A 20,133-nucleotide genomic window follows, 5' to 3' on the forward strand; every position below is an offset into this window, starting at 1 on the left:
AGGCAGCTCCCCACCTGACATGCTAGCTCTCATGGGTTGCATTCTTAGGTGCCTAATTGACTCTCTGTGGATCCCATCGCTATTCCAAGGGTTATCGTGGTGCCTGAAAGCTAGTTGCTGTGTGATGCCTATGTCCTTTTGTGGGTCTAGCCCTTAGTTTTTTATGCCCTCTTTTGCTGTCAGCTAGGGCTAACAATAGCAGCTGTTATATTGCTCTTGCTCAGCAGGCCAGATTTTAAAAAAAATATAGAAATAAACCCTTTTATTTTGACTATGGGAAACAAATGACGGGATAATCGCAGGAGTGGCTAGGAATAAGGACCGGTAGAAGGAATAAATAGCTGCTGAGACTGATGGAACAGCAGAGATGAAGGACGGCTTTCAGTCACTCCTCTCCCCCAAATGAGGGCTCCCGGGACATGGCAAAGGAAGAAGCAGAGCCTGAGAAAAGGGGACAACTCCACCTGATCCTCTGCTGGCATTCCGAAGGGCCACAGGTGGGGGGTAAGATGAGTTGGTGATCAGCGGAGGAGTCAGATTAAAGGGCTGGTTTAAATAAGCTGACTGGAGAATGAAGTCAGCTCTTGTTTTATAGTAACTTTTAATGCCCTGGAGCGGGGCCACATACATATAGTGCAGTCTGGACGGTATTGGAACGATTTCTCTTTGTCATAGGACTTGTACTGCTGAGGGAGAGTCTCCATTAGTTTCCATGGGATGGGGCTTTGCTCTTGGATAAACATTCTAGCCCCCTGAAGTTCTGAGCTGCACCCAGCTGTACCCCGAAGGGGAACAACAGATCCCTCACAATACGATATACAAACGGTGTGGTTAGTATGTTTTCTGTGTATTCCAAGCCAAAATATATTGTCTCAGATGGCAAATTCTCTTTCCTTCTCCCTCCCTCCTTGAAAGATGCTCTTTTTAAACAAGGAGACATATGAGAATAGATTCCAGGGTAATTAGTTACCCAGAGTTTTCCAGACCAATAGCCTGCTACAGGAAGATTGCACTACTCGCCCCTAGATGGCAGTATTGTCCCAACTAGGGAGAGCTGTTCTGTAGCCCAAAAGGAAAAGTCCTTGATGGAATGATGATAGAAATGTAGCCGTGTTAGTCTGGGGTAGTTGAAGCAAAATGCAGGACAATGTAGCACTTTAAAGACTAACAAGATGGTTTATTAGATGATGAGCTTTTGTGGGCCAGACCCACTTCCTCAGATCAAATAGTGGAAGAAAGTAGTCACAACCATATATACCAAAGGATACAATTAAAAAAATGAACAAATATGAAAAGGACAAATCACATTGCAGAACAGAAGGGGGATGCGGGGGGGGGGGGTGGGAAGGGGGAGGAAGGAAGGTAAGTGTCTGTGAATTGCTGATATTAAAGGTAGGGAGAGTGGGATGTTTGTGAGTTAATGGTATTACAGGTGATAATTGGGGAAACTGTCTTGGTAATGGGTGAGAAAGTTCAAATTCTTGTTAAGTCCTTGTTGGCAAGTGTCGAATTTTAACATGAATGACAGTTCAGAGGATTCCCTTTCAAGTGCAGATGTAAAAGGTCTTTGTAGCAGAATGCAGGTGGTTAAGTCATTGAGAGAGTGTCCTTTCTGGTTAAAGTGGCAAGAAACTGTTTTCTCTTTGTGATGGAATGAGCAATTCTATCCCATGGACACAGAACTGGCTTGGATTTGGAAAGGCGTTGAGGACCCACAGGTCTAGCTGAAGTCAATGGGAGCTGGAGGTGCACAGCACCTTTGAAAACCAGGCCCTGAAAAAGTGAGGGCGTTTGGGCTGGGGGTGAGCTTTTAGCAGCACTCCTGTATGTCCCTTCCCATAAAGTCACCCCAGAAAGGCAGCAGTAGAGTTCATTCAGCTCTGACCCACTGACCCAGACTGACTCCCTTTGAGCCTGCACAAGTGCTGTAGAGGGAGGGAGTGATCTGTCAGGTAGACAAGACTGTCCTTCTCCTCCCCTCAGCTCTAGACCGATCTGAACCCCTTCCCCAGTTTCACAGGATAGTGCTGGACAAAACACAGCTCTTCTAGTGGTGTGGGATATTTAGCAGTAAGAGGTATTTTGTGTAGGGATTTTCTTTACTGGTAATTATCCCTCTTGGACTCTGTACTGTGGATTCAGGGAAAATAAATCTGACATCCTTGTCCAGGTTAAAATGATCTAGACAAACTGGACAAATGGTTTTAGGTAAATAGGATGAAATTCAACAAGGATAAACGCAAAGTACTCCACTTAGGAAGGAACAATCAGTTTCACACATACAGAATGGGAAGCTACTGTCTAGGAAGGAGTACTACAGAAAGGGATCTAGGGGTCATAGTGGACCTCAAGCTAAATATGACTCAACAGTGTGACACTGTTGCAGACAAAACAAACATCATTCTGGGATGCATTAACAGGAGTGTTGTAAGCAAGACATGAGAAGTAATTCTTCTGCTCAACTCTGTGCTGATTAGATCTCGGCTGGAATATTGCTCCACATTTTAGGGAAGATGTGGAGAAATTGGAGAAAGTCCAGAAAAGAGCAACAAAAATAATTAAAGGTCTAGAAAACATGACCTACGAGGGCAGATTGAAAGAGATGGGTTTGTTTAGTTTGGAAAAAAGAAGACTTAGAGGGGACATCATAGTTTTCGGTTCCTAAAGGTTGTTACAAGGAGGAGGGTGAAAAATTCTCCTCCTCTGGTGGTAGGACAACAAGCAATGGACTTTAACTGCAGCAAGGGAAGTTTAGGTTGGACACTGGAAAATCTTTCTAACTGTCAAGATAGTTAAACCCTGGGATACATTGCCTTGGAAGATTGTGAGATCTCCATAATTGGAGATATTTAAGAGCAGGATAGATAAACACCTGTCAGGAATGGTCTAGAGATGGTGCTTGCTCCTACCATGAGTGCAGGGGACTGGACTTGATGCCATCTCCAAGTTCCTTCCAGTTCTATGAGTCAATCCTGATCCTCCGACTGTTGTGCTACAAAGCACCTACATCAGAGTTTGGTATTCTTGGACTCCAACAGTTCTTACTAAGAGAGCATCCACATTGTAAAAGCGCATTGAAAAGCAATCTGCTTTTTCGAAAGAGAGCGTCCAGACTGAATGGATGCTCTCTCGCATGTAAGTTGTGATTGCTATGGATGGAATGGCCACCAGGGCACCTGTGCTTTTTTCTCTTTCCTCTTCTTCTGAAAGAACTCCCTTTTCCCCATCCACACACGTCTTTTTGTGAAAGAGCTCTTTCGCAAAAGGGCTTCTTCCTCGTAGAATGAGGATTACCAATGTCGGAAAAAAACCCTCTGTTCTTTTGATTTTCTTACGGAAGAACGCAATTGCAATGTGGATGTTCCTCAAGTTTTGTTGGAAAAACAGCTGTTTTTCCAAAAAACTCTGTAGTGTAGACATACCCTTAATGATCAGAAGGGAAGAATATCAGCTTTCCCAGGGTTAAAAGGTAGTTTACTGATAAGTAGTAGAGACCGCACTGTCTTCTAAACCAAGACCTGCCACAAGACTCGTGTTGTGCCTTCAGGCAAGTGACTTAAGCCAAAATTTTCAAACTTAGTTACATAAAGTAAAGAGCCCAAGTATGTGGTTTAATGTTCAAAGCTATCAATGGGACTTGTAGTGACTCAGTACAGCTGAAAATCAGGCCAAGTACTTAATTGGCACCCTACTTTACAATTGTTGGCCTTGATTCCTATGTCTTAGAACTTGACTTCACATACAAGTTGTACCATTTTTACCCTGCCTGTATAATTAAGATGGCACAACCCTCTTTTTGGGGGAGACAGTTATTCCAATGCATAGGTAGTTATACCAGTGCAGTGCCTTCCTGTATGAGAGTGGAAGTAAACACTACTACTCTAACGTACCATTAAACTGGTATAACTGCATCTGTGCTAGGGATCATATTAGTGTAATTGTATTGATAGAAAGTCACATCCCTAAAGGAAGTAGTTACACTAGTGCAAAAGCTGTATGTAGACCAGCTCTTAGTTTCCCATCTACAAAGTGAACTTATCTGCTTCCCAGAGTGTTGTGAAGCTTAATTAAGATCCTTAAAAGGACAAAGGTATTACATACATTCAGGGGATTAGTATAAATGTCAATGCGCTTTACAAGTTCTGACAAAATCACATAATGAATAACAAGACCTTTAACTTCATGTCACTTCCTAGCAAGATTACTTATAATGTCCGTGCTTCAAAATAGCAGCTGTTGACGTTGCTAATTTCTGAATATGCATAACAATCTTTTTTAGTCCGAACTGAAAAGACAGGGTGTATGTTAGCACTCCAACTCTTCCTTATCACCCAGCCCTGCTGTTTTCCTCATTATTCGAGTGCTGAGCTGGAGAAGTGCTGAGTATTTATGCCTCCCACAAAAATCAACAGGGGCTGTGAGTTGGGCCCTTAGTGAATTAAGCCAATGTATAAGGGGTTTTAATCTGATTAGCTGTTGATAATCCGGTGGTATCATGCAGTGAAAGCTGTCCAGCTTTATTAGGCAACCTCTCTAAGTTGGGTAACCCTGTTTGTCTGTTTCAGTAAAAAATGAAGAGTTTTGTGTCACCTTAAAGATTAACATTTATTTGGGCATAAATGTTTGAGGGCTGGAGCCCACTTCATCAGATGCATCATGCATTTAGTGTGGAGGCACATGTGAAACTGACAAGATGGATCAATTTCAGCAGCAGGTTCTATGGTGCCCGCAGAAACCCCTAGCAAGCCAGGCAAGGCTTTGAGGACCAAAGTTGGGAAAGTTGCAACAGCTCTGTTCCTTATGTACTCCCAGCACCTATAGACTTGCTCCCTTCCTCCCTCTTCTCTTCTGAGTCCAGGTCTGTACAAGATCAAAGGCAAGTTGCATCTGATGAAGTTAGCTCTGCCCATGAAAGCTTATATCCACATAAACGTGTTCATCTTTAGGGTGACACAGGACACCTTGGCTATGTCTACACTCGCGGCTTCTTGTGCCAGAAATATGCAAATGAGGCTAAGTGTGGAATATCACCGAGCCTCATTTGCATACCTAATGAGCCACCATTTTTGCAGAAGAGGCTCTTGCGTCAGAAGGAGCTGTCTACACTGCCCCTTCTTGCGCAACAAAAACCCTCTTGCGCAATGCCTCTACACCGATAATTTTTCAGGAAGAACGGCATGGCGCAAGAGGGTTTTTCTTGCGCAAGAAGGGGCAGTGTAGACAGCTCTTTCTGGCGCAAGAGCCTCTTCTGCAAAAATGGCGGCTCATTAGGCATAGTGCTTACAGTCAAAAGCCCCCATCCTGCAAGGCGCTCAGCACCCCCATGGAACCCCACTTAAATCCCCTTTATGCAGGACCCACCTGCATAGTGCTTATTGTGGGCTGAGGTTGGGGAGTCTGAGCCATGCAAGCGATCCATGCACTAAAGGGACTGCGTCAGGAGAATGGGGCCTACCCTCCCGTTCCCACAAAATCCAGAGAGGATAGTGGGACAGGAGAATATCGCTGGGCTTCACACACTGGGCAGGGGGCTGCATGGGTGGTTACAGAGTTTGAAATGCACCAGGGACCCCAGCGTTACAGATTTGCAAAGCAGGGAAACTATTCCTTCGTTGTGGCACTTAAGAAAGGAGCTGCCCCAGCAAACCTCGGAGGGAAGAATCCAGCGCTGGGAGGGAGCTGAGATCTCACACGTGTGGGGGGTGGTGATGCCTAGTAGCAGTGACTAACAAGCTGCAACACTTCGCTCAGGCGGCATTGCTTTCAAAGCGGGTGTTTTAAAGCTGAGACGTGAGCTGCACGGAAAGAGAGGAACCGATTTTCGCTTCCCACCTCGGCCCGTGTAGTCCTCCCTGCTCCCCCAGAGAAGCCACCCGCCCTGTGCCCCCTGCAGCTGGAAGGGCAAGACACAAGGCTGTCCTTGAGGGCTGGCGGGTAGCTTCTCTGGAACTTCCAGGTTCTGGCTGGGAAAGAAAGTTCGGGTCCCAGGGCGCGCACACCTGGGCACGTGCTCCCTTGTTGCGCTCGGGGCTCAGGTAGAACTCTCCACGCCCACTTCCCTTGTCCAAATCTGGAGCCGCATCAGCCTGATTGACAGCAGTCCTGGCCCTGCCCAGCGCGGGCAGCCCCCTTTGCTTTTCCAATCAGGAGGGACGGACAGGAGGCTGGGAGGGATTTCCTGCAGGGAGGCCGAGCGAGCGGGAGGGGGCAGGGGAGGTGGCTTGGGGGAAGAGACTTTTCAGAGTTCCCATGAGGCGCCCTGTGAAACTGACTAGACGGGTCAATTTCAGCGGCAGGGTCGGCGGTGCCCGCGGGAATCCCCAGCAGGCCAGGCAGCGCTCGGAGGGCCCGAGCCGGAGAGGTGCAGCAGCTGCGCGCTCTCTGCAGCCCCAGCGCCCCGGGACCGGCTCCCCGCCTCCCGCTTTCTCCCCGAGTCCGGGATTGCACGAGATCAAAGGCATTTGTGGGTGGAAGTGGAGACCTGCTCCGGGCTTCTCTTACCCAGCTCTGCCTGCCGGAGTAGGGGCGGGGGGGACCAACGTGGCCGGGAAGGCGCTGGGTTCGCAACTTTGCCGCGAGGTGAGTTGTGGGGAAGGAAGAGCTGGGGTGGGCATTGAGGAGGACTTTCCCTTTTCCCCCCTGCTGGGTCATTCCTGCCTGGGCTGCAGCTTTCCGATGCCTCCGCTCCGCTTCGATCTGGAAATATTTGTTTAAACTCCCGAGTACACGGAGTTCAACTCCCCTCCCTTTGTCAGAGGAACGCGCGGCTGCCCCAGCTTAATTTTTCTGTGCTCTCGTAGAGTTTCGTCTGTTAAGAGAAGTGCTCCAGGTTGGCTCCCCCTCCCCCTTCGTTAAACGCTTCTCTCCCCCCCCTCCTCGCTTTATAATCCCCCCCACTCGGCTTTTGTTGCATCTCGCTCCTTGTGTGGTCTTGGGCAAGTGCCTTGGACATCCCAGCCTCAGCTTACCCACTTGTGTTCGGAGGGGTGAGTCTACCTGAGAGGGGTTTTTTTGGGGGGGGGGGATGGGGACTCGATCGCTCTAGGTCTGTGTAGTGTTTGGTAAAGGAGATGCCTCCACGCGTTGTTATGATTGTAGGGTGTTTCCATGATAGTAACATTGGCATCAGATTTTCCCCTTCTCAAGGCAGCGGGGCGTGGATAACTGCCCTTTGGGGTTGGGTTTTGTTGATCAGCATCTCTACTCCTCCCCTTACATAATTCTACTGGTTCTCTTCCCCCCCCCCCCCCCCCAATTGTTTGATGAAGGAATATTTCAGATTCCTGGTTCTTCAGGTGAATTCCTGGGTGAAATATTAGCTTCCTCAGGTAGGGGGAGGGTGGTTCGCTCTCACGGTAGACACCGAGTCGCATTCCAGACTATTGCCAGTAAACACCGACGGGGAAAGTAGGGAGAAATGCTTCCAGCTCCAGACGGCATCTGAGACTGCTGCGCCCTTGGGAAGCTCCAGAGGGGCCGGCTGCTAACCCTTGGGGACCCAGAGTTCCTGGGGCCTCTTCTGGATCTCTGCAGAGCCTTGAATGAAATCGGAGGCATAGCTGGCATTCAGATGGGCGCCTGCTTCCTCAGTGCAGATTGACTTTGAAAACCCCCCAATAACCTTCACTTAAAAAAAAATCAAGTGCCAGCCTGTTCGGATGACATCAAAGTGAAGTGGGGTAAGAATGAAACCAAATAGCCGTTAGCAGGTGCAACATCTGAAGTTCCAGATGTTCTGTGAACCCAATGCACCCTTGCTTATGGCAAAGAATGGGGAGGATGGATGGCAGCGTTAGATTCAGGCCAAGTGGTTGCAACTTGATTTTTGAGAGAGAGAGAGACCCCTACAGCAGCCTGACCTAGTAGCGGGGGAAGCGACCACCAACCTGAATTGATGCCAGCTTCCCCGCTTGTGATATGCAAGTTTGGAGCAACCTAGCTGCCCTGGGCTGAACCAGCCAGCATAAACTGAAGACCTGCCCTCACACCTAGGCTACTATAGGCAGGCAGGCGAAATCCCAGGTCTTAGCAGGCAAATCTGGGCACCCTTGCAAATCCATCCCTTTCAGCCCAGAAAGCAAACTGGCTTCTAACTTGTAGGAGTGGGGAGAGTCCTGGCCAAATGTCCTCAACCAAGGGCATTGGCTGGTTCCATTCCATGCCCTGATCCGTATCAGTCGCCCTGGGAAACCCAGCAGCAAGGGCATTTGGCGATGCGGGGAGGAGCAAGAAGCCCAGTTCCACCAATATTGTCTTTGTAGACAACACCTTGCCAGTCACAGTATTAGCAGTGCCCCCTCTCCAACAGAAAGGCTGTCATTGCCTGGCAGGTGCCACTGTGCTACCGGGGAGAGTTGTCTGCCCTCAGCACTGTCCAGCAGCCGTGCACTGTCAGTGGTATGGGAACTGTTTTAAAAGTGGGACTGCTGAGCCCCCTAACCCCTGTCCACTCCCAGCTAAGGCCAGGAGCAAAGCTCCGGCATGTAGGGCTGGCAGCTGGGACCTCAGACGTGTGGCTGGAAACAGAGACCTCTGGCATATGGGGCTCAAACCGGACCCCAGCATGTGGGGCTGGTAGAAGAGCCACTGGTACACGGAGCAGTGCATGGGGTCAGGAGCCTGGGAGTGCTGTACACTCTCTGCACCCCTAATTCTCACGCTTATGTGCGTTGATGGGTATCCCTTCTCAGGCAATGATCTTAGCTTTATTGGTTTGACCCTGCCCTTCCTGTATTTTTCCAAGAGTCAGAGTCGGTGCTAATGCATGAGGGTGCAGGAGGCCAGTTTTGTCTTGCCCCTGACTTACTTTTCATCACCTTTAGCCTACCTGGTTCTAACATCATAGGTACTTTCATATAACTTTCACAGCTGATTTTAAAATGAGGGTAGATTTGTCGTCCAAGTCCGTACAGCAGGACACAATATTATAAACTGTCAAGGATGCTGTTCCGGAGCTTTAAGGGAAGATCTAGGAAAATCCGTGGCTCAAGAGACGGGTAGCAGACAGTGGAGCATTGTAGCTCCAGCTTGCTGGTTCTAATCTGCCCCAGCTTGGGGCTAATGAAGAACTGTAGTGATCTGACAGCAGTTTGGCAGGTTTTGTCCATCTTTCTTCTTCCCTCTCTGACACACATTCCCCTTCTCCCAAGATTTCCTGCCAGCGGGAAGAGAAGCTGCCAGATGCATGGCTGAAGCAGGAGAGCAGTCAGGAACTGCATAGAATGTCACTTAAAAAACTTCATTGGAGGGTCAATCTAAGTTTAGAACTGGGAAGGGGGAGAATGGGGGGATAGGAATGAAATTGCGCCTGTGAGGCATTTCGAGGGGGGGAACCCCACTTTCTGGAAGACCGCCTGATGCAGCAGAGATGGAGACAGTCCACCATTGGGGAATTGGCTTGCTGGGACTGAATTACACTTTGTTTCTCCTCTGAGTACAGTCGCTGCCAGCTTGTGCCCAGCTCCTTGCCCAAGAATAGCCCCTTCAATGGGGCTCTTTTAAACCCTAGGGCATTGTCACTTCCTGAGGGCAGTATCTGTGTCCGCATGGCGTGAGGAGAGGTTCAATAGGGTCAAGGTGGCCTGACAAGGAGTAAGGGGTTGAAATGCCCCCTGTTGTTAATAGGCTTCCAGGGAAAAGACTGGAAACTCGTCAGTGGGATTCTTTAAAAGGTGGAGAAGAAGCAGAGGCGACTAGATGGCAGGGCACGCTCCTGTGCTGGCTGGTGGAGTGATGCTCGGGGAGACGTTCTGATTCCGAGGTGCAGGGGAGCTGGCAGGATTGCCGGGCTCCTGGGCCACATGTGCAGGGGGTGTGGCTCCCTGCTCCTGGAAAGGGTCTGGATGGCATGGTGCCCCACCCCCGCCGGCCGGAAAATACAGTACAGGGCTCTGGAGCACACCACCCCGCACTCCAGTGGTGATGCTAATGAATCCGTGGCTCCGGCTGCCACAGTGGCAGGAGCTCTGGGCCCTTCAGAATCACTGGGCCCCAGGGCAATTGTCCCCTTTACTTCCTCCTTCCCCCGGCCAGTGGGCTTGCCAAGGTGATGGGCGTATTGGTACTTACATGGGCACTGAAACCTATCGCTGATTGCAAGTAGGTTGTTACACTTTTCACTTCCATCACGTTGTTCATCTGAAGGTCGGGAGCGCTAATTACAGCTCCCCTAAGAGAGGGGATTCGTAAAGCCACATAGAGATGGGCATGGCACGGCACGGAGAGGTTAAGTGACTTGTCCAAGGCTGTGCATTAGAATGGTGGAGCTCCCTTGGGCTGCTTCTGAGTCCTGTAACCAATTTGTTCCCACTGCAGTCTCTCTCCCGTGGCCAGGGCTGTGCTGGGACAGGGGAGGCAGCACAGCCCTCATCTAGTAATTATGGAAACATTCTGCCTGCCTGGGCCCTATGCAGGCAGAACACTGCTTGGGTGCTTGCGGGGGGGAGGGGGGGCACTCACTGGAGGGTTGTGATCCCCCTTTAGAAAGGGTATAGAGAGCCCCCCAAATTGTTGTGCTGGGGGGGAGGCCAAAGCTGTGCCCAAGCTCTCATGCCTCCCGCTGCTGGCCCCATTGCCTCCTGCATGCGTGTGGCAGGACAGGGTGCTCTGGACCCTCCCAGTCATACTGGGGGGCCAGTCTGCTCTCCTGTTGCTTGTGCCCACCAGTCCAGCCACCCCACCTCCCGTCACCTATTGTCAGGATGTCTCCAATCCAGGCCTCTCCCCCTGTGCGCCTGCAACCCTTTTCACATGAGGCCAGGCTGACTCCTGCCAGGACTAAATATAGTCAAACTATTTGTTCTTTGGCGTGGCCACAGAAGCCGTCGCAATGGGCTGTTTTAATGACGCTGGAAAGTAAATAGCCTTTGAAACCTGACCTTGCTGTTGATGTTCACAGGTACCAGGAGCGCCAGGGCTTTGTGACCCAGGTGCCGAACGCTGCCCGGCGTAGGGGGTCTGCAGCGCGGCTGGCAGAGGTGCCACCGAGAGGAATGCCAGCATGAGGGGGCGAGCAGAGACACAGAGGATCTATCCCTTCCCGATGGAAAGGAGCATATAATCCCTTTGGGAAGAATTAGGGAAGCATCAGCGCAGCTCAGTCTGGTGCGAAGGAAGCAAAACATGACCCCTCCGTGTCTGGGAGCTTTACACAGGTTCGGCTAAGAGGCCAGACTCTCTCTTCTCAACACAAACTCTCCCAGGCCCCTCCTCTGAACTGCCTGCCTTTGTCTGGTGGGGCCCTGGGGCTGCTGGGAGTCAGTCCTCAAAGAGGGAAATATTTTGTTGTTTCATCGATCTTTAAGCAGACTGCACCCCCAGCTCCATCCCCTTCCAACGGACAGTGGCTCCTCGCTGCCTTTCTCCATTAACAGAGAGAGCTTTTTACAAAGGCTTTTTTATGTCCCGTGGGGTTGTAACGTATTTTTTTTGCTGGGCTCTTTCTCCTGCTGAGCGCATTTGGAGGAGTTGCTGCGTGGGCGCCCATGGCTTCATCAACCGACAGGCTCTGAGGACCCCTTCCTTGCACTCCCCAACCACGCCGGCCTGTCCATGATGGGGCGAGAGCAGGAGCTGATCCAGGCTGTGAAAAATGGGGATTTACCTGGGGTGCAGAAACTGGTGGCCAAGGTCAAAGCATCCAAGAGCAGTGAGTACCTTTTACCTCTTAATGCAGCTGCAGGGAGTTGAAGGAACCTGGGCCTTGCTGCCTCTCTTGTCCCTTGCTGTGAATTCTGCTTCTGAGGCCGTGTGCTACGTGACACCTCAGCGACAGGCCTGGCGCATGTGCCCTGGAGTGGGGACCGCTCTGCGGTCAAGGGTGGGAATCCAGCTTTTGCTAGTGATGTACAAGATGTTTCTGGTAGCATCTGTGTTGGAGCCCTGAACTGTGGAGGTGGATTGGGGGAAGGGGGCAGCACCACCTTTATGGTGCCTGCTGGAGGGTCCTTGGTCACTGCCGCTTACTTCTGGTCAGATGTATCTTGGGGAAAAATTACCATCCAGGCCAGTCAAGTGGAACCAATTGTCAGGCCTGGGGTTTCAGGCTGTTGCTCTGTTAATGTTTAACCCGTCGGTAGTGCCTGTCTCTTTCCTGGCAGCTGCAGAACTGGACTAGGAGTGAATGTAAGGCTGGTTGGGTGGGTAACCAGGTTATGAAAAAGGAGACGACCCCTGTCACTACAGCAGAGAGACTCTTGGGGACTGGGTATGTGGGTGTGTTGGTGACCTGTTGAACAGGCGCTCAAAGGGCACTCCCAAACAGTGTTCAGCAGCAGAAAAGGGCCTAGATGGAATATGGAGGTGGCAGGGGAAGGAGACACAGGTGGGAACTGGTTTACTGTGTACAGTGGAGACAAAGGAAAGCAGGATCCCTGGGAGGGGGAGGGGGGAAGAATTACAGAGCCCCATGAAGCACAACTCTCCTTCTAGGGAACTACCAGCAGGAGAGGACAGGCAGTATTAGTAGGAAGCACCATGCTTGGAGTTGTGGGTGGTACATTGTTGCAGTCACTCCCCTGAGCATGCACTGATTTGCTACAAGATCACAACAGGCAAGATCATGTCTCCGTGGGATAGGGTTGCCAGATGGCTGAAACAAAAATACCAAACACCACTCTCCTCCCGCCCCCCCCCCCCCCAAAAGAAGAAACACCGGGAAAAATTTTTGTTGAAGGGGGGGGGGGGGGGGGGAAGGGAGGGGAGGACCAAAAAAAAAAAAAGACTCCAAGAACCTGGATCACTGCTAGGGGTTACCAGGTAGTCATTTAAAAAAACAAACAAACATGCTTCATGGAGGGGGGGGGGGGGGACCGGCCAGGAAGGGAGTGGTGCTGGCTGGGAAGGGGCGGGGGGGCAAACGGGCCTGGCCAGGAGAGATTGGGGGGCCAACAGGAAGCAGGGCTGGTCGTGAGGGGCGGGGGAAAGGGCGGAACGGGGCTGGCTGCGGGATATCGGGGGCGGGGGGACCGGCCGGGAGTAAGGGGGGGCAGGAAGCAGAGCTGGGAGGGGATCGGGGGCAACGGGGGTGGCCGGGAGGAAGGGGGGGCGGGAAGCAGAGCTGGTGGGGGGGGAGAGCAGCAGCGGTGCTGGCCGGGGAGATCAGGAAGAGGAACGGGCCAGTGGGAAGCAGAGCTGGGGGGCGGGTTGGGGGGCCGTGGCGCTGGCCAGGAGGAAGGGGGAGCGGGAAGCGCAGCTGGTGGGGGAGTGGGTGCAGCGGCGCTGGCCGGGAGGAAGGGGGGGCAGGAAGCAGAGCTGGGGGGGGATGCAGGGGGGCAGGCTGGGGAAGATCAGGAGGGGAAGTGGGGGAGAACTAGCTGGTGGGGAAGGGGGGTGAGCAAATTGGCCGGCGGGGAGCGGGACTGACATGGGCACTTGCTGCCTGCCCCGTGCAGGCTACTGGTGACGCACGAGTGAGGAGGAGGCTTCCCCTCCTCTTCACACTCAACCAATTGAGGACTCCCGGCTGCAATCGCAGCCCCACTTCCCTGCTGGGACTCCCAGCCACTCCCCCATCCACGCCAGGCTTCCATCCGGTGCGCAGCCAGAAAAATCAGAAAATACCGGACATTGCATGTGTCCAGTATTTTTGGGTTTTTTTACCGGACAGAGTGCGCAAGTACCGGACGGTCCGGTACTGTACCAGACACCTGGCAACCCTACCGTGGGAAAGGTCCTGGTTAGGAGCAGGGAAGAAACCCCTGGAAGATATTGGCCCCAGTGACCTATGGGGAGGAGGGAGACTGGGAGTTCCTGAGGTTTGAGGGTGTAGAGAAGTAAACAAAAAACCAGGGTGTCAATAGACCTTGACAGCAGCCTGGGCCCAGAAACCCCCAAGTAGGATGGTATTAGGAATGAAACAGGAGTCAGTGGGAGGATGTGAATCCTACCCTACAGTGGGGGTTCTGGGGACAAAGGTTAAGATCTGAACTTCTCCAGAGGGTGGGGTGTCCGGTTCAGCTCCTCCTTCCCAGAGTAGCTGGGCTGTGCGAGACGGGGGATACCCAGAGCCTCTAGGTGCCCCAGAGTGCTGGCTGAGGAGAAGGAAGACTGAGCTATAGGAACAGCTCATCAGAATGTGGGGCCTCAGCAGAAGACGGCAGAAGGGAGTTGGAGGAAAGGCGAATGAACCGGACTAATCAGCTGAGTGGGTAAGAAGCCTTTAGGCTGAAGGAGTAAAACTGGGGAATCTAAGCATGTGAGGAAACTGAGCCACTGGGAAACAATTGGGAGTTGAGAGTGTGTCTGCAGGGGAACTTCTGAATTTGCTTTATGGGTCCCCCTCGGACTCTCGTGGTCTGGGTTCGTGGGCAGGCGAGGGCAGAGAATTGTAGTCCACAAAGGCATCCCGCTAAAATGCTCTTTAAGGCTAATGTTAAAAGCCTTAAACCAACCAGAAGGGGGGTGGATTTTGGATGGACTCTGGGCCCAAAGCATGGGGGGACGGGGGGAGTTAATGTAGACAGAACAGGTCCTGGTCCAGTCCCCCAGAGACAGATGATCACATCATCAAAACCGACCACGTTTAATGGAACTCTTGGCAGAGGAGCTAAGGACTGAATGGGCCACAGTGAGCCAGCAAACCTTTCACCCTGGAAGGGCTGGGGTGCAGCATACGGGAAGTTTCCCTCCTGTGGCCTGTGATGTGCTTGTGCTATGGATACAGGCATCTCGTTGCTGGGTCGGTCGGTCGCTCCTCTCATGAATGCAAAAGAATTCATGTTGAAAAGCTTCATCGCAGGAGAAAAGTATGTGTGTGGGGAGGGGGAAGGGGGAATAATTGAGGCTGACTTGGAGAGACTAAGAGCAGCTCAGGGCTGTGTGTTCAGTGCCGGGGAATCTAAGTTAGTGAGGCTGGGGATTATAAAAACAAGGCTGGGATAAACTCTGCTGGGTCAGACACTGCAAAGCTCCGAGGGAGGAGGAGGTGGGGAGGTTAAAGTTTTAAAATCCACAGCGCTGGGGTTAAGGAAACAAAACGCACCCGGCACCCAAGGCAGATTTGGAAACCGTTTTCTAGTCAGAACAAGGAACTAACCAGGCCCCATTGAGAACATCCCGGACAGGTCTGCTCACCTGCTTCTTGCAAGGTCAAGTGTCATAGGGCAACCTGAATGAGGCAGGCTTGGTGGAGGGTCACGGGGTCAGCTCTCGGGAGGGAATAAGGCTCTACCTTTCAGAGAGAGCTAGTGATGCCTACAAAGGGAGAGCATTGTTAAGGAAGGGCTGAGAGTCAGGAATTAATTTCTAATCTATCTTCAGATTAAATAATGTAAAGCAGGAACTGGCACAGCTGGTGTGCTTGGCTTGGCAGAAGCCTGAGGAGGTGTATCGTGCAATGGGCTAGGAGGGGAGAGAATGAGGCTGGCCTCCCTTCTAGGGTTTTAATCACCCAATGACTCTCAATCAAATGCAGTCGGGGGGTGTTCTCTGTTGCCCTACTCTGGCTTTGTCCCCTCCTTGCTGCCCCTAGGGACTGAGCCCCCACCAGACATGGGCTCAGTCTCTTACATGGTGGCGGGATAGGTCTGAAGTTTTCCCTGCTGCATGGGGCTCTGTCCTTCCACCTGAGGAGCCTTTTACTCCCAGCCCCTTACGATTTTCTCTCTCTCTCTCGTGGTTGAGATGCCGGGCGAGCAGAACGTTCGCTGCCTTTTGCTGCTCATTAAAGCGCCTTTCCATATGACAGACCAAGATGCTGATTTTTTAAAATCCCTCCAAGAGTCCTTCTGCTGTCTCAGTGGATTCAGAGCCGCAGCTCTGTGATTAGCCCTGGGGGATCTCCTGTGCCTAAAAAAAGTCGCTGCACGTAACCAAGAATCAAGCGCCAGTCCCGGCAGCGGGAACTTCAGGGACACACAGTTACATATTCAATGTGCATATTCTTAGGCAGTGCGTGGCTTGGAAAACGTTGGTGCACAAATGGGTCAGAGGACCTATTATTTCAAAGCCCCCGGGGCACGTAATTTTTTTTTCCGGGGGGTGAGAGCACAATAATCCTGCAGCTGTATGAGGCTGAGGGACATCAGTACAATATTGTAAAGCCCTGGGCATGGAGAATGCCAACTGCTGTAGCTACTTCTGAGAGTGGGACAAGCCTCTTTCTCAAACCATATACCTCCAGGGAGGGCGTGGGCCGTTCCCTGTGGGCCCAACCGCGGTTGGGGTTGTTTGGAGCAGTCTTAGAAGTTTTAATTTCCTTCCCTTTCTCCCCCTCTCCTCCCCTTCAGCGTCTCAGCTCCGCAGAGTTTAATTGAAATTGTTAAACGACCCGTCACGGCTTTGGCCTTTCTCCCTAGTGATCAATCACTTTCCTGGCTGGACGCGCTCGTTAACAATGAGCCAGTTGGCTGGGCAGGGAGAGCGGCAGTAGCCCTGGAAGAAAAAAAATAAAAGCAGGGGATGGCGGGGGAGGGGGTGTCACAAGATGAGATTCCTGGGGGAGGAAACTGGCAGAACAATTGGGGCTGGAGCCATTGTCCCTTGGAAAGGAGGAAGTCTGGTTATGAGGGTAGACAGAGTTTAATTCAGCCAAGCCACAAGAGCAGGCTCTGTGAGTGAATTTACCAGGGGGCTTTGCTTGTGTCCATAGAGCGTCTTGCATCCTAAAGCATCACAAAATGTCTAGCAAAACATTTCGCAGCCCAGCTGAAATGTTGCCACTTCTGGGGTGGAGACAGTCAACTAATTTCCCCTTCACTTGTGTGGTAAAGGAGAAACCTTAGACTAGGGCTACTCAACTTTGGAAGCCCCGGGGGCCACAATGATACTCACAGCACATGCAGAGGGCCGCAACTTAAGTGTGGTTGCATATACATGCAAATAGCTACTTTCACACTGATGGGCATGAATACAAAGATTAAGGCAAGACTACACAACACACAGGCCCCGTTTAAATCAGTTCTGCTGATATTAATAACATGCAGGTTGGATATTAGGTAAAACAATTTCACTAGGAGAGTAGTGAAGCACTGGAATGGGTTACCTAGGGAGGTAGTGGAGTCTCCATCCCTAGAGGTGTTTAAGTCTCGGCTTGACAAAGCCCTGGCTGGGTTGATTTAGTTGGGATTGGTCCTGCCTAGAGCAGGGGGCTGGACTTGATGACCTTCTGAGGTCTCTTCCAGCTCTATGGTTCTATAATTCTATACAATATTTACCAGATTTCTGCCCATATGACCGCACTTTTAATAAGCATTGACAGTCCAGGAATTTAACTACTAAAACGCATATCAACAGAAGACCATTATTTTGACAATTTTTTTTTGTTTTGGTTTCCACCTGCGGATTTTGTGATGCTACACGTGTTGAGTCCTGTGTAAACCCAAACCACACCGTGGGCTGCAAATAAATGGGCTACGGGCCACATGTTGAGTAGCCCTGTCTTAGACCAAGCATGCTGGGACAAATCCACACTCCAGGCAAGAGCTTTGATATTCATGCAGAGCAGGCAGGATCCTGGTTTTTAAAGCAGATTCCAAGAGAAAGGTCATTTTCTGCTGGCCAAGTCCCTAGGAGGGCCATGGAATGCATGTGTCAAGTGCTTTGAGATGCTTGGATGGACGGGGCTCCAGTCAGGCCAAACAGTATTAACCTGGAAGGATGAAGAGGTACATCCACCCTGTTGGGCTTCAAACCTGATTCTGTGCAGTCCAGATCATTTTCAATCTGCCTTTAGCCATCCACACAGCACCTAGAATGGCTTTCTGAGTTCCCAGACCTGGCATGCAACAAGACTCCCTGGTCCGGAGACATGACACCTGTATTTTAGCTGGTGATGGACCATTGTTCTAGTCAAACTAGTCTAGTTCTCAAACCTTTCTACGATGTCGATTCTGTTCGAATCGCGCACATTGGAGCACTCGTAAGCTGCCTGGGGCAGGGACTGTCTGTTCTGTGTCTGTGCTGTAGGCTCCTAGTCTCTGACTCGGACTCCTAGGGTAATACAGCTAATTCATAAAGCGCTTGTCCAGGAGTCTCTGCTCCTCCCAAAGGCCACTTCCTTTGCTATTCAGTCATAACTGCTGCAGTCCCATTATGTAGCGATGTTTGACATGGATTTTTAACAGCTCCTAATGTGATATAGCAGCTGGAAACAAACAGGCGCGCGAGCACCATGTGAACTGCCAGTGCTGCATGGGCCTCATTTTGGGAACGGCCACGCTAGTCTGTCCCTCCAGAATTTCTCAATGGGCTGAGAGTCCCTGGCTCGCTCCTCCCCCTGCCTGCTTCCCAGCTGTGGCATGTGGGCAGGGCTGCCGTGTTGGGCTTACCCCCCGTTTGCGGATGGTTACCACTATTCTTTTCTCAGCCATGACAGACTCGTCCCAGTAAAGCCCCTGTGCCGTATCTGGACTATGAGAACGTTACCTGACCTACAAGCCATCTAGTCCAGGATCCATTCCCTGACAGCACCAGTTGCTTGAGAGGAAGGTTTCAGAACCCTGCAGTAGGCAGATGTGGGATAAGCTGACCCTGCAGCCGGCTCCCTCCTAATCCTTGTCCGTTAGTTTGGCTTAAGCTCCAAAGGCTTAGTATCTCTTCCAGTATTCATTAACTTTAATTATGGTAACTCTGGATGTTCTTATTATCCACGAGCTGTCCCGTCTTTCTCAGAATCGCGTTTGCCTCCCAGCCATCCTGTGAGGGAGAGTTCCCGCCGTTTTGTCTTGTATGAAGGAAAAGTATTTCTTGGAGGTGGCTTTGAGAAATGCGCCATGTGAAATTTGCTGGTTGGCCATTCTTGGGTTGTGAGAGAGTGAGAACATATCTACCTGCTGGGTCACATGCTATTTTATAGACCTTTTTCGTGTCCCCGCTTATTTGTCTTTGTACGTGTCAGAATTTCATTCTCTTCAATCTTCATGCAAGAGTTTCTCTGGCCCCTAACCCTTCATGGCCCATCTCCAATCCCCTTGTTGTGCCATTTCTTGAGATGACATGACCAATAATGTACGTCTTATTTTAGAAGAGGCCACATGATTAATTGGCATCCCCGCTTAAAAGCCAGGCCTCTCCTAGCTGGTGTGTGCTGGCTCTCTTGTCCCATGAGCTGGAACAGTCAATTATCTGGTCCCACTTTGGACTGCAGCTCCATCAGCCCCGTGTGGGAATGCCTTCTCCTCCTGTGTGAGGAAGAAGGATGGAAATCATAAGAGTCTATTGCTGCTAAAGCAGCAAAGGCCATAAACCTTGGCCAAGCCATTCTTTCCCAGCCTTTGCTCGTCAGGTAACAAAGCAAGGAGCTGCATCTTCCATCATGGCTTTTCTGTTAAATCTGAACTACCTAGTCCACTAGGAAGTCAGGGCAGGGTTGTTTCCTTTTACATGTTATGCTTGGTTTGTTTCCCTCTAGTCTAGTTTGAAAACCTCAAAAGCTGCTTAGTTTTTATGCCCAGCTCTGCCACTGACACGCTGTGTCACCTTGGGCAAGTTCCTTCATATTCCTAGGCTTCATGGGCTAGCACCTGGCTCTCCTTAATAAAGTGCTGAGAGAAGGAAAGTGTCTTGGAAGTGCTAAGTATTAAGTGCCAGAGATTCCACTGCTTCCCGTGAGTTTGTTTGACAGCCTTCTAAATCGTATGGTAGGATTACATGGATCCTTGTAAAAAATTAATGATTTGGGCCGAGAGGGAGAGAAATGGACTAGAAAGGTTTGAAACAAAGTAAACCAGGGGTGAGGAATCTTAGGCCCGAGGGCCAGATCTGGCCCTCTGCTTGCCTGGATCTGGCCCCTGAGGCTTGGGGCTCCCCCCACTTTGCAGCAGGGAGCTGAGCACCCCAAGCCTGCTTCCTAGCAGTCCTCCTCCCTCACTTTTGACCCCACCCCAGAGCTTAGGGGGCTCACTCGTGCAGTCTCTGGTGCGTGAGGGGAATGTGGGAGTGTCCTTCTCAGCCGGGGCCGAGCCAATGTTGTGGTTTTTTGGTTGTTTTTGTTTTGCTTCTCACTTGCGTGCGGCCCCCAACTGATTATTCTGTGGGTCAGCAGCTGCCGACCCAAAAAAGGTTCCCCGTCCCTGGAGTAAACTGTAAGGCAGGAGGAGATGAATGGGGTGTGTATCATGTAGTCCTCCTCTTCCTCGCGCCCCCTCTCTGGCCCACGGAGGAGGGCTCCTCCGATGGCCTCGTCGTGTGCCAGAC

General features: G+C 51.1%; 1 protein-coding gene across 6 annotated transcripts in view; it reads left to right on the forward strand.

The window, feature by feature from the left end:
* Positions 1 to 20,133, forward strand: part of CASKIN2 (CASK interacting protein 2) — a 141,851-nt gene that overhangs the window by 47,086 nt on the left and 74,632 nt on the right. For 3 of the 6 annotated variants that reach the window (XM_075903678.1, XM_075903683.1, XM_075903684.1), the window contains exons 1-2: positions 6,203 to 6,579; positions 10,898 to 11,647. In XM_075903678.1, the coding sequence (XP_075759793.1) occupies positions 11,551 to 11,647 (97 nt within the window). In that variant the 5' untranslated portion in view covers positions 6,203 to 6,579; positions 10,898 to 11,550. Of the gene's footprint in view, positions 1 to 6,202; positions 6,580 to 10,897; positions 11,648 to 20,133 lie in introns of those variants that run through there. The other 3 variants (XM_075903680.1, XM_075903679.1, XM_075903681.1) reach the window with 1 other exon arrangement.

The sequence above is a fragment of the Pelodiscus sinensis genome, chromosome 20 (genome assembly GCF_049634645.1).
Source record: "Pelodiscus sinensis isolate JC-2024 chromosome 20, ASM4963464v1, whole genome shotgun sequence".
NCBI lineage: Eukaryota > Metazoa > Chordata > Testudines > Trionychidae > Pelodiscus > Pelodiscus sinensis.